Below are 15,635 nucleotides of genomic sequence, written 5' to 3'. Positions count from 1 at the left end.
TGATAAATTAAAAATTATTTAATATAAATTATGATAATTATTCTTCTAAATATGAAAAAAAAAAAAAAAAAAATTATCAGTGTGAATTTAAATGGGTAATAATGATAATAATTCGTAGTAATTACGGTAACACGCTTAGAATTAATAAAATGAACAGGGATAAATTTTTTTTGTCTAGTGAAAAAAAAAATGAGAATTTTGAAAACGTACTCCGAGTACAGTAATTTTTGAATGTTGTTTTATTAATCAAGCTCGTGTGCCAATTATTGTTGGAAGAAGAAAAAATAATGATTTATAAAAATTTTTACCACGACTAGAAAAGCGCAAGACGTTTTTTTTTTCTAATTTTTTTTTATGATAAGTTTATATTTGCTAGTAATATTATTATAATTATTTTTTTTAGTGATAAAAATTTAATTATAATGTGAGTGGTTTTTGACTTTTTATATTTCTTTATTTTTTATTAATTTTTTTCTCATACTCGGAGCTCGTGTCCACGTGAAACGAGTAATTAATTTTTTTGTCTTTTTATATTAATTAGTCTACTGTAAATTGTAATTTTTAATTGCGATTGAAAAAAGTAAAATTAATTACTGAATTAATGAATAATAGAGCCAGCAAAAGTTTCAGTAGTATGAGCTCTGTAATAGAAATAAAGCGCGAATTGAATTTTAAACAATAAAGTAAATCACGTTCTGACGAATTAATAAATTAATTTATTTAACAATTAATTTGTGTACAAATTAAAAATTGTTTGTTGTCTTTAAAAACTTTTTTTTTTACTATAATTAATTCCAATTAATTTTATTTTTTTTTAGTCTGAATGAACAATTTTTCAGTTAATATTAAAGGTACATTAAATTATTTGTTATTGTTATCAATCATGAAGGATAAAAATGTGTATTTTTTGTCGGTAATAATAAAGTTCATAGTAAGCTATTGGAATTATTTTCTTTATTAAATTCTGTGTATTCAAAACAAAGTCATGTAATTACTAAATAAAATAAATAATTAAATATGATTAATATTATTATTATTAATTGGACTGCTGTAAGAAAAAAAGAAAATCTGTGACGAATTGTTTGAAATTTAAATAATTTGAATATTTTTTAAAAACAGGTTTTGGCGGGAAATTTAAAAAAATTTATAAACTTGAACTATATCTGATTCATATATGAATCATATATTGTTTGAGGTTAGAATGATGTCAATATACGATTTTTTATATGAATCATATTATGTGATATATGATTATAACTTGTTTAGAAACTGTATCCGATTCATATATAAGTCATATATTGTTTGAGGTTAGAATGATGTCAATATACGATTTTTATATGAATCATACATGTGATATATGACTAAAAATTGTGTAGAAACTATATCTGATTCATATATGTCATATATTGTTTGAGGTTAGAATGAAGTCAATATACGATTTTTTATATAAATCATATATGTGATATGTGATCATAAATTGTTTAGAAACTATATCTGATTCATATGTTGTTTGAGGTTAGAATGAAGTCAATATACGATTTTTTATATGAATCATATACATGATATATGATTGTAAATTTGCTATAAACTATATTACATATATCTGATTGATATATGAATCATATATTGTTCAAGTGTAGTTTCGATATATAGAATTTGTATGAAAAAAATATAGTTTATACGCAAATTATAGTCATAAATTATATATAGATCATATCTGAATCATATAATTTGTATGGTTAAGTATGAACTGTATCTGAGTCATATAAAGTTTGAATATTCTCTAATATCAATATGAAAAATTAATATGCTTAATAATTTTTTTAAGATGTTAATATAACCATATAATTCATATATGATCATATATTGCTTAAATATACCATATTATCAATATCTGAGTCTTATATGACTTCATATATCTTATAAATGACTTTTAAATTTGAAAATTATATATATTATTATATGAATCAGATAAAAATCACATATTGTTTAACTATAGCACAATACCAATATTTGTGTTCTATATGACGTTCATATATCTTATAAATGACTTAAATTTGAAAGTCATATATATTATTATATGAATCAGATAAGTATTATATATTGTTTAACTATAGCACAATATCAATATCTGAGTTTTATATGACTTCGTATATCTTATAAATGACTTAAAAATTCAAAAGTCATATATATTATTATATGAATCAGATAAGCATCATATATTGTTTAACTATAGTATAATATCAATATCTGAGTCTTATATGACTTCATATATCTTATGACTAACTTTAAACTTTGAAAGTCATATATATCATCATATGAATCAGATAAAATTTATATAAGAATCACATAAATTTTTTTTATCAAATTATAGCTTAAAAATTTTTTCACATTTTTAACAGCAAACAGTTAAAAAAAAAATCTCATTACCCAAGTAAATTTTTTTACACACTGACGTGTTTAAAAAAAATTTTACAATCATGTTCAACTTGACATTCAACTCCAACCTTTATTTATTTAAAAACAATTCGTCACAACTATAAATTAGCGAGCTTATAATTACAAAAAAAAAAAAAAAAAAATAACAAAGACAAGTGCGACTCCAGTGAGTGTTTTATTAATAACTAATTAAGTTTCTATAATAAACTTATATAAAAGTATGTATAGTATGTATATTATGGTTTTTAAAAAAATTTAGTCTAAGCGCATTTTCAATTAAATTAATAGTAATTATTTTTTTTTGTCCATACTTTTATTTGTTTGGCACGTAATTGTAACAATCACCGATTACGAAAATTTCCACTTTAAATTTAGTCCGTAGATAATTTAATCGAGATGAATTTTAAAAAAAATAATTGTTTATAAAAAATGTAAAGTGTTTAAAATAAAAATCTCGATTGAATACTAAATTAAAAATAATAATAATATTAATATAAATAAATTGCGTGCTCAATCTTAGTTAGTAGTTGTTCTGAAAACGGTTTAAATAAACCAGGGACCGTCGAATAAACTTTTAAATCTTTTTATAGGATTTTTATTTTAAATTTATCGTAGTCTGGGTTTTACTACAGTTTGATGTTATTGTACGCGAAAGTGATTAGAAAGTTAAAATAAAATAAAATAAGTAAGTGAGGATGGTAATTTATGGAAAGAGTTTAAATAAAAGATGAAATTTTTACCCAATTTAATGAGACCTTAGATTTTAATTAATAATTATAATAATTGTAATGTACATCAGTCTTAGCATTAAGTCGATTAAGACATTGATTAATTTTTTTTTCCTTATCATTAATTGATTCTTTATATTATTATGATTATAACTATGGAGTAAAATAATAATAATAATTAATTGTAAGAATTGATAAGTAAATGAGGTAATTTAGGTAAAAGATGGTATCGCATTGTGTGCTTAGCAAGCACTTGGCTAAATTGTATCACTTTGTTGAATAAAGCTAGGCGTGTTTAATACAAAATAATAAAATATTTAAAAAAATATTATCATTTATTATTATTTTGATTTTTTTAAATATTTCATTTTAGTTTACCTTTTAAAATTAACTAACAATTTTTAATTTAATTTTGACAAGAATTTTATATGAGCTAGTCCTCAAGCTGATTTAAATTTGACACTTAATTAAAAAAAAAAAAAATCATAATTTTTATTGCTTATTAATTCATCGAATTAATTAATTGTTAAAAATTAACCAAATTAATTGAGTGTGACAATGAATTAAAAAAATATATAATTTTAGTAGAGATTAATAAAAGCTCCGTAGCACAGCTCAAAAAACACTTGCGCGATACCAAGTGAGTCTGGGTTCGATTCCCGGCTTGGGCGCCATAGGAAAAATTTTTTATTTTCCCGCGCAAAATTTTAAATAAAATTTTTATTTCAATAAACGAAATTTGAAATTTTTATTATAAAAATTTGTAAATATATGACAGCATATAATTGAGCTCAGCTTCTGGACTGCATAAATGAGAAAATGAAAGAATGAATTAAAAATTGTTAGTAATTAAGCGAATAGTAAATAAATTATTTTCAGCTCTACGTAATAGTTAATATTAATTATCAATTAAAACATAAGTATATTATTTTGTTTTTGTATTTATAGTCCATTGTACAAGGCTGTAAGGACGTAAACAAAATGATAGAGTGCTAATTAATTTGATAATGATAAATTTAAAAAACAGTGTTTACTATTTTTTTTTTTTTTTTTTTTTTTTTTTTTTTTTTTTGCAAGAATTTTTTTAAGTGAGCGAGCGAGAGAAATTCAGTGTATAGAGAAAGAAATAAGAGAGAGAAATATTTATTTTGTATTGAGAGAAAAAGAGAGGATGTGTCAATTGAATTCAATACATTCAATTTCAACCAACTATGACCCAGGCTCCTGCCCATATCTTCGGTAAGCACCATCCACTCCTCTGTAGTCCTTTTAATCTACTTGTCCTTTTAACCGTTTTATTATACGATTCATACCTTCTCTACATTGTGATAAACAATATACATATACAAACATTGTTTGCATTTTAATATTTTAATTATATCGACTCTTACCTTCCTTCATATTAATTATTTCCTTTTAATACCTTTTATATATGTTCACATAAGTTTTTACTTTGAACAAGAGTCGATTAATCATTTTTTAAAATTATCATTTTTTTAAAGAAAATTTAAATGAATTTTTTTTTTCTTTTTAATTGAAAGATTTTCTTCAATTTTTTAATTCCCTATTTTTTGATTAAAAAAAATTGGAGATGATTTTTAAAAAATAAGTCAACTTCGTTATGTAGATTTTTTTTTTTTTTTTTTTTTTTTTCAAATTTTGTAGAAGAAAATTCAAAAGTTTTTTTTTCTTTTCAATTGGAAAAATTTCTTTAATTTTTTTTATTCTAAAAAAATTTGATTTTTTTTTTTTTTTTTTTTTTTTTAATAGAAAACTTTAAAAGGAAAAAAAATTGAAGATAATTTAAGAAAAAAATAAAATTCAACCTCGTGACTTGTAGATAATTTTCTTTTTTTGTGATTTTATAAAAATTAAAATTTTTAAATTAATTAATTTTTAATAAATATATATTTTGTTACAGGATATCAATGGAGACTGCAGGAATGGCTATTCCCGCATATCACTACATTGCACCGAATCACATCGTCAAGTCACCAATTCATTAAATAAATGTAATTTAATTACATTTAAAGTATTTTATTGTTCGTATCGTACTATACGTTTCTCAAGAAAAAAAAATATATATAAAAAAAAAAAAAAAAATACATATATATAACCACGCGTGGAAAAAGAAACAAATAGAAAAAAATGAAACAATCAAGACATAGTCGATAATTAAGTAACCGATTGCTTAATTATTATAAACTAATTAAACACTAAAACAATCCAACACGACACAAAAAAAAATTTGAATTTAAAATATCGTAGTAAAATGAAGGCGCCGAAAAATTGTACAGGAAACTATTAAATGGTTAATTTAAAACAAAGATGGAGGATCACGATTATTAGGGTGAACAAAATACATAAAATATTAATTAATGATTAATTAATTAAAAATAATAATAATAATAAATAATATGGACATCGCAGTTAACAAACTGCCGATTGGTAAAGGGAACAAGCCAAAGATACGTTAGTTTTCATTTTTATATTTAAAAAAAAATAAATAAATAAAATAATTAATTAATAATTAATAAAAAATGGGGAAGACTAAAAATATATTAATTAATTAAATGGGAATACAAATGCGGGATTAAAAATAATAATTAAAAAAAAAATATTAAACCGGACGTTAGTATTTTCTATATTGTCTGCGAATCCGGTCGACTGGATATTAAGAGACGAGTGAACGTTAATAATAATTATTAATTATTATAATTACCCGTAAAAAAAAAATTTGTTCATAATTAATTTAGGTCTTAAGTTCATTACGAAACTCAGATCATGATGCAAACATGACTTTTATCATTAATTTACTCCAACATTTCGTATAGTAAATCCGTATCCATTTATTACGTATTTGAAATGGACGGAATGATTTTTAGGAAAACTTAACCTAATTTTGACCACGATGCGTTTAGTCAAATTTCTTTCTGTCTATTAAAGTAAAAAGTCCGTAAAAAAAAAGATCTTTTCTCCCGTAATTTTTCTACAGTTAAGTCATTACTGCGCATGCGCATTAGTGCATATTCATGGACGTGACTATAGCAAAGTAATGGGAGAAAAACTAATTTTTTGTAGGCTTATCTATGGCAAGTCAGTATCGATTATAAAACTAATTTCGATAATAAGGTATGAAGTAGTAACGATACAGTTTAAATAAATAGGGTCTGTAGGTGTTGTATGAACTTCTCCCTGAGAGAGAATGAACGCGAAGTCTCTCCCACTACCAGAGACTTCTAATCTGCGCATGCGCAGAGAAAAGTGGGAGAATTAGTCTATATAACATCTAAAGTGGGAGTAAAAACCAAAAGTATAGTTAAGTCCGTAAAAGAATGATCTTTTCTCCCACCATTTTTCTACAATTAAGTCATTGCGCATGCGCGTTAGTGCAAATTCATAGACTTCATTATAGTCAAGTAGTAGGAAAAAATTCCGTTTGTTTGCAGACTTAACTAGACAATTTCTTGCTCGGACCATAAGATCTTTCGGTTTATTACAGATGTGACATGAGGGGGGGGGGGGGGGGGTAAAATTGTTGAGGAAAATTAATGATGAGTAATATCGCGATTTAGATTCGTGATGAAAATTTAGATCTGAATTTCATATGAGTAGTAATTTTTTTTACACGAGTAATATATAAAGTTTATTATTATTATTAATATTATTATTTAATTAAATTGGGGATTTATATTTTATTGTTATTAAAATAAAATAAAAAATGAGAATTAGAAAAAAAAATAATAATTCGGACAGACAGGGTTAACCGATAACATTATGATTAATAATATATTAATTAATTAATTAATTATTAATAAATATTAAATGATACATATAAAATGTGTTATCGGTGTAATTGACGCTTTTTAAATAACACTAGACTATTTTATCCTCGTAATTATAAAATAATTAATAAATTATTTATTATTATTGTTATTTTCTGTTAATTAATTTGATAATTACTCTCGTTCACGCGTCTCGTTAAAACGATTTACGTAGAAAATAAAAAAAAAATATATATATATAAAAGAATATGAAATATTAATAATAATGATAATTAATTAATTGAATAAAAAAGAAATATTTATTAATGGGTATAGTTGATAATAATTAAATAAACAAATTAAATTAATGGTGTGCTTATATTAATGTAATTAATATAATTAATTACATGGTATCTGGGTGGTTATTAATGTAGATGCGTAGCTTTTGCATGCAGACATCATTCAAAATTATTTATTCATTAAATTATATAGGAGGGGCGGATATTTATTAATTAATTAATAATAATTATGATAGAAATGATTAGAAATTGATGATTAATTAATTAAATTAATTTGAAATTAATATAAGGACTCATGTATAAAAAAAAAATATCAAGCTATTTTCGTTTTATTTTCTCCGGAAAATGATAATAATAACGAGCTTAATAAATAATTAATCGTACTGTTAATAAAAGTTAATTAATGTAATAGTCATAATTTTGAACTCGTAAAAATTCATACCGGAGAATAATCATTTTTTTTTTTTTTTTTTTTTTTTTATACAAATTAAGTAAAATCTACAGTCGAATGATATTAACTCGGACGGTTAATTGGAAATTTCTTGTAACTATTCAGTTAACGGATGCCCCCTCTCTCAAAAGTAAACTCACGCATGCGCTCTTACGTGTACATGATTAATGTATATATAAATATATACACACATACAAATGTATACCATACGATTAAAGGGAAGTTCCGAGTTAATAGAGATTAACTTAAATAACAATTAATTAATTAATTGCAATACTTTTCAAAAATTAATTATTTATTTTTCTCAAATTTTGGTTTAATGAAAATAAATAAATTTTAAATAAAATATAAAAGAAAACAAATAAGTGAAATATTAAAATATCAATATAAATATATACATACAAATATATAAATATATTTATTATACAATAAAAGAAAAAAATAATAATTAAAAATTAGTAAAAATAATTAGCGCTATACGAGAGGTAAAAGTTCAAAGTGCGTTCTCTCATTAGGAGACTTGACTAAGAAAAAGTAAGCGAGGAAAATTTTAAACTTAAATCCCCCCTCCGATTTTAAACTTCATTCTCCTTAAATCTTTGATAAATTTATTTATCATTGATCGTTTTAATTATTATTATTATTGCATATTTAAATACGACTGATATTCTTGATAAGCAATTAAGTCTTTTTTTTTATATATATACATTTATATATAAAGTATTTATATTTACTATTATTATTGCTAATCCATATCCGAGTAGCTTTCAATGCAGACATAGAAATACATATCTAAATACTATATCTATATATATTCTCTTACATTAATTACAAAATTTAATTTATAATTAATTAATTTTGAAAATTATATTGAAATCGTGCCAATACCAAAATTATTTATTCAAAAGTATTATCAGAGCTTCCTTATAAAAATAAATCGCCTCGGTTTCAAAAGTAATTAATAAATAAAATAATTAATCTGTGATTTTATTGAGGCTTAAAATTAATTTCGTTAATTAAATTAATTGTAAATAATTGTTTGTTTTTTCATACTTCTATTTATAAATTTTTTTTTACGAAAAATTAAATTAAATTATTTATTGTTTATTTATTTATTTATTGTTGATAAATTTTAATTAGTGTTTAATAAATTGAAAAATCGTTAATTAGAATAATTTTTAGTGCGAATTTTAATTAAAATTGAAAATAAAATTGAAGCTGAGGCGAATGATTTTAAAAAAATTTACACGAAATTCTTCCTATTAATTTTTAATTAACCAAAAAAATTATTTAAAATCCTACATCTTCCGTTTTTTCGGTAGAAAAAACTCATTTTTAAAATTATTACTTCAGTAATTTATTTAACATTCGTTTGTATTGCAATCAAATCTATAGAAATGCAGCCTCTACCATAAAAACAATAAAATTTTATTAAATATCACTTCGGAAAAGGTTATTTACTATTTTTTCTGCCATTGGTTAACAATATGGCGGCATCTAATGAATGTTATCATCACATAACCTCCGACAAATTAATTATTACTGTTCTGCCTACAATTTATTTTCAAAATTAAAATACAATTAACCTAAAATTCTGTTTTCTTTTCCAAAATTCGCTAATTAAATTTTCATTAATTACGTTAATAATTTCAAATTAATATAAAATATTTTTACTACTAATTCCATACAAAATTATTGTTTTTTTTTAATTAATTGATATTTAAAAATTTAATTGGTTAATAATAATATTAATTGTAGGCAATTAGACAGTAAAATTTAATTAAAAAAAAAAGATTAGTTAATAATTTGAATTAATTGATATTTAATAAAAAAATATATAAGCCCTTCCCAAAAAAAAATTAAAATATAAATTTTTGTTGTTAAGGAGAATGAATTTAGTGAGAAATGATTGTGTATCAACAATAAATATTGCTGTGATTAGAATCGGTATCGGTTTATTAGTAAGTAGTTAAGGGGCAATTTAAACCAATTTAAAATTATTACGAATGAAAGATACACATCACAGGGCTTTTTAATAATTAATATTAAGGTAGAGCGCATACGCGATTTATCCGCGACTTAATTAATTATTATTATCATTTTAAATTTCATTAATTAACGAAAGGACATCACGAATTTATTAAAACTAATAATAAAATTACATAATTGGCAATCAAATTTATTTTAATTAGACAGCAAACTCATTAATTCAAAAAATAATTGATGGCCAATTTTTAATATTAACATATCTCGTAAAAAAACATATTAATTAAAAAATATAAGCAATTTTAATTTTTATTAATTAACGTCAAATTTTAATTACGTAACTAAAACAGTATCTTTAGTAAATGAAATAGGAATGAAAGAAAAAGATAAAGGACTTAAGTAAGGAATAAATTTTAAAAAATAATTAATTAATTAACAATATACGATAGATTAACAAAAGTAATTAATTCCACGCGTCGTCGATCGTGTGTCGTTTAAATAATTCAGGCTGATTGTAAGCCGCCGTATGTTATCATTATAAATTGTAATTAATTAATAATTAATTAATTAAATAATAAATATAATACTTATAAATATTATATACAGAAAATAAATAAATAAAAATAATTAATGAGTTAATGAATTAACGATGTAATTGTACGCTTCGCGTGTGCCACGATTTAAATTAATCGCGATTAATGTATTCAAGATGTGCCGAAAATTAAATAATTATATAAATAATAATTGTAATTTTTATTTTCAATCTCTACAGACGTCAGAAACGTGGCACTAAATTTTTTTTCGTTAATTAAAATTAATTTTCAGATCATTAATTAATTATTTGATTAATCAGAATTTTTTAATTACTGCAATTCCACTCGAAATTTATTTTTTCCGGTGTCTTAAATCAGAATTAATTTTCATTATTGAATTCATTATTTTGGCGTCTCGATTAATAAAAAAAAATTAATGGATTTGTCGTGGCGTAGAGTAATTTAGTGCAGGGGCCTTATCCTTACTGCGTGCGATTCTGTCAAGGTCTTAATTATTTTAATTAATTAATTAACTAATTAATCAATTAATCAACGTCATTTTCATTAATAATCATAATTAAAAGTTAATACTCACTATATGTTTAAAAAAAAATCTTACCCGTTAATTTCCGTTGATTAATTAGAAAAAAAAATTAATCATTTATTAATAAATTTCCATTAACCGATTAATGTATGAAATTTTTGTGGTTAACACAGCAAAGGTTAATAATGAACCTCATTAATTAACTCAATAATTTTAACAGCTGATTTTAATTTATTAAAAAAATTTCTATTAATAAACTTAATTTATGGCTGTGTTAAAATTAAAAAAAAAAGTTATTAATTACTCTGATTTCTTTTACAATGACCTTGTCAGTTTCACAACTTATATTGTAATGCAAGGCAATCAGCTAAGAAATAAACTTAGTTTTTATAGGATATTGGGTAGCGTCGCGCGACTGTAAAATTCGAAAAAAAAATTTATTAATTCGTAATTTTATAATTTTTCAATAAAAATTTTTAAATTTTATGCGGGTTCGCGCTATTTACTTTTTTTAAATATATTTAAATATATAGCATCGCTTAAGAACAGAAAAACTATATATATGTATATATACATTCATATTCATATATATATATATATATGCATATATATTTACAAAATAATGTGGATTTAGTGCCAAAAGTGGAATAAGTTAAATATTAACGAAATCTCATAGGGAGGAAATTAAAAAAAAAACGGTAGTTTTTAAATATGCATAAAATTGTAGGCTCAATAAAATGTGCCAACCTGTGTGCCAAAGCAAATTTTTTTACGAATTAAAAGAGTATTCGCAATGATTTGGATAAAAGAAATTCGTGCTTAATCGCTCGTGAATTTTATCAGTCTGACCTAATTTCGAAGCTATGAATGAATAGAAAAAGAGAAGGAAAAAATTTTGAAATTTTTTTTTATTCCTTTCTATTGGGCGGAGACTTTTTGAAATACGAGTGGGCACTCAATTCTTTGGCTATTGTCTAATAATAATTGCTGTCGCGCAAAGATAACATTGTCACAGATTTAAATTCAAATAGAATTTCGCGGCTAAACAAAAGTTTTTGTTTCGGGCAGTCCACTGTAAGCTCGCGATAATCAACACCTGGACTTGCCTAAAGACTTTAAGCCGATTATTTGAGGATTCATATATCATATTATTCATAATTGCTTTTAAACCAATCAATATTCTCGATTTTTCGTCAATTTAAAAAAATTCAACTGTATGTTGATTTTAACCTATAAAAGTTTCCTTAATTAATTAGTTAAAAAATGATTAATAGGTTAAAATTTTTTGATTAATCTCATACTTGTCCTTCATTATTAATTGTCATAATAATTGCAATTAGCAAAATTATTTTTAATGCCTTTAAAATACAGGGTTAATTAAATTTTAATTAAATCCTCCCATGAGAAATTCGATTAAAAAAAAAATAATTAACGAATTTACACAGAATATTAACCAGCTACAATTAAAAATTAAATTAATTGACTTAAAAAAAAAACTTGAAATTTTAAATGAAAATAAAAGTACTAAAATTTGACTAATTAATTAATTGAATTAATTAATTTATAAATCTCGTGTCACGCGACGCATTAACTCAAATAATATTGTCGCAGTTTAAATTTAAATAAATAAAGTACATTATTCCAGGGTAAAATAATTTTTTGTAAAATTGTCTCGTAAACGCAATATTTATGTAAAAAAAAAAAAAAAAAAAAAAAAAAAAAAATTGATTAATCACTTGAATGATTAATTGATAACAAAAAAATATAAATGCGAGAATGATAAAAGGTAAAAAGCTAGCAATGTATTAAAGCGTTAATGAACTAAAAATCATTTAATTATACGTATGAATGATTTTAAAATAATAAAATCGTTAAATAAATTTAATTAATAAATTAATTAATAGAATCGTAAAGTGAGATTTTATTTGCAATTGTATCGTAATTAAGCGGAAATCATTACTAATAAATAAATATATTAACAAAATATTTAAATAACAATTATAACAGTAAAAAAATAAATAAATATTTATGATTAATAAAAAAAAACAGCTTTATTAAATAAAAGTAATTACTGTTAAATAGTAAGAAATCTAAATAAATAAATAAATTAAAAGCTTGCAATTGTAAACGTGATTATTTGGCTGAACGAGTGCTTTATCTCATATTTAAAAATTGTATTCGATAAATAATTAATTGATTAATTAATTAACAAAAAGAAAAAAAAAAGAGAAATCTTAAATTATCATACACGACATTAAGACACAAACACACACACATATCTTATAGTTTTAAATTAAATTATTGACATATCAATTAACAAAATTTGTGTTAATTAATTAAGGGCCGAAAAGTTTGCTCTCGTTTATTGTTTTTAATTAAATTATTGAGGTTAATCGAAATTATGCATTTGTTATGTTTGTTTTAGAACAAAGTGTTGATTATTTTATTTCTTAAAGGAATATTTTGTTAATTTTGTTATGAAAGTAATTAGAACTATAATTGCTGATATTAATTAATTGGAGGCAAACTTTAGGTTATTTATTATTTTGTTTTGTTTGCGAGGTTAATTTAAATTAAGCATTTGTAATTATTGTTTTGATACAAATTGTTGAAGTTTATTAATTATAGTAATTCTTTGTTTATTAAAACACAAACAATTATAATCGCTTATACAAAATAATTATAAACAAAAAATTTATCTGTCCTCTTAATTTTGTTTCGAAAACTGTTAGCGTATTCAAATTATTGTTTATAAAATAAACGGTATTGTTTCAGTGAACAAACCAGAGTATTTCTAAAAATCAAGTTTAATAAATGTTTGAATTAATAAAAAAAGTATATATATATATTGTGATAAATATAGAATTTGATTTATTTATAAATTAATAATTAACGTTAACGTTAATACACAAACGTAATATAAAGATCTGATTAATATGAAAAATCGGGGTCCAATATCCTCGAACTACTCATATATATTTTATATTTGCAATTAATATATGCAATTAATAATAATAATAATAATTTTAAAAAAATGAACAAGAGGACAAGATAAAAATAATGAAATTTTATTTTTTAATGATAATAATAAATTATTATTATAGTTGTTGGCTAATTTTTAATTATTTTTCATATTTTTAATTAATGTTAATTTATTATTAGTAAAAAATAAACATTGTTTATTTTTTTTTTTATTTGCTCAAAATTATTTAAAGACATTAATTTTTTTTTAATTCTATTTAAAATTTATATTTATTTTGTGTTTATTATTATTATTATTATTATTATTATTATTATTATTATTATTATTATCATTATTGTTATTATAAATATGAGCGAAACTGATAAATTTTTTAGTCTTAAATACAAACAATAAAAAAAAGAGGGACTGTAAAATGAAAAGTTTAATTATATAAATATATACAAATGTATACATCTATAAATATATAAATATATAAAAATTAAAATTAGTAGATTAAATCGAGCTTTTAATAATTAGTAATAATACATAAACAGCCCGCTAATAATTCGCTCCAGTTTTTTTTTTTTTTTTTTTTTTTATTAAAACATAACCTAGAGTTCAATTTTTAATTAGTCATTACTATTAGTTTTTAAAATTATCATTAATATTTTTATCTACTTAATTATTAATCGTTTTGATTGTATATAATCATACATTTATATATATTTTTATTATTTAATAATTTGTTAAAGCAATTAATCGAAAAAAAATAATGCGTACACGTTAACCAATAGAATTACAGTACGTGTTAAAAATACGGGAGTACCCGATCACTAAGCGCGGGAACAAACAAAAATTTAAAACTAAACTTTTGTTTGAATTAAAAAAATACTTATTATTTATAATTAAATAATTCACGTATTTATTTTAAAATAAATAATTAATTAATAAAATACTAATTAACGCTCGATAAGTTTGTAAGGGCAATAATAAAAATAATATTGTAAATTTTTGAGTAAAGTGTATTTGACTACTGTAAGATGCATAAAAAAAGACAAATTTTTTTAGATATTGCACTATATAATATTTAATTATATTATTATTAATAATAATTAATTAATTAATTAATTATGATTATCATTGTAAGGAAATAATACAAAAAAACAATCGTATAGATTAATTATTGTAATTATAATCATGCATTTTTTCTTCTTCATATCTTTCCTTACCTAACCTATTAACCCATTAATTAAAACAAAGTAATTAATTAATTAATGAATAAATAAATAAATAAATGAATTCAAATCGCGGCGATCGTTTATTATTTAAATAATCACAGGGTTCAAAACGAAATGCCGCGAGATTTAAAATAAAAAATTGATTAATTACTTATCTATTAATAACTGATTAATGGCATTGATTAATCGCCATTAATTAACTTATTCATTAAAAGATAAATAAAAAAATGTGAGGAAGAGAAAATAATTTATAGGATTTAACGATTGATATATGCATATTATATTTATAATATTATTAATTATTAATTATTAAATTATATATTAATTTTAGTTAATTATTGTAATGTTTGTTTTTCGTTATTAAAGTGTGTATATAGCAATACAATCCATGTAAATTGTCTTTTGAATTAAGTAATGCCTTTAGTTTTCAAATTTCAAAAATATATATACATATATATTTACATACAAATATATGTATATATATATATGTCACTATTGCGTACATTTTCGGGCAATTTGTCATTAAAATTTCACAATGTCTTTCAAAGTATGTATATATTTAATATATATAATATATATACATATATATATAATTTTTATAGTATTAAATAATTGAATTTATTAATTTATTAATAATATGTGCAAGTGTGTTGTTTGCAAGTTAAAATAAATAAAAAAACGCATGAGGATA

The 15,635-nt window shown here is 21.7% G+C and overlaps 1 protein-coding gene across 3 annotated transcripts in view; it reads left to right on the top strand.

Moving 5' to 3' along the window:
- Nucleotides 1-7,727, top strand: part of LOC130671860 (poly(rC)-binding protein 3) — a 46,084-nt gene extending 38,357 nt beyond the window's left edge. For 2 of the 3 annotated variants that reach the window (XM_057475966.1, XM_057475965.1), the window contains exon 8: nt 5,089-7,727. In XM_057475966.1, coding sequence (XP_057331949.1) covers nt 5,089-5,173 — 85 coding nt within the window. In that variant the 3' untranslated portion in view covers nt 5,174-7,727. Of the gene's footprint in view, nt 1-4,244; nt 4,407-5,088 lie in introns of all 3 variants that reach the window. The other variant, XM_057475964.1, reaches the window with a different exon arrangement.
- The last annotated feature ends 7,908 nt before the right edge of the window (nt 7,728-15,635 follow it).

The sequence above is a fragment of the Microplitis mediator genome, chromosome 7 (assembly GCF_029852145.1).
Source record: "Microplitis mediator isolate UGA2020A chromosome 7, iyMicMedi2.1, whole genome shotgun sequence".
In the NCBI taxonomy this organism is placed as follows: domain Eukaryota; kingdom Metazoa; phylum Arthropoda; class Insecta; order Hymenoptera; family Braconidae; genus Microplitis; species Microplitis mediator.
The sequence above is the reverse complement of the archived record's forward strand: the minus strand, read 5'-3'. Positions and strand labels throughout refer to the sequence as shown.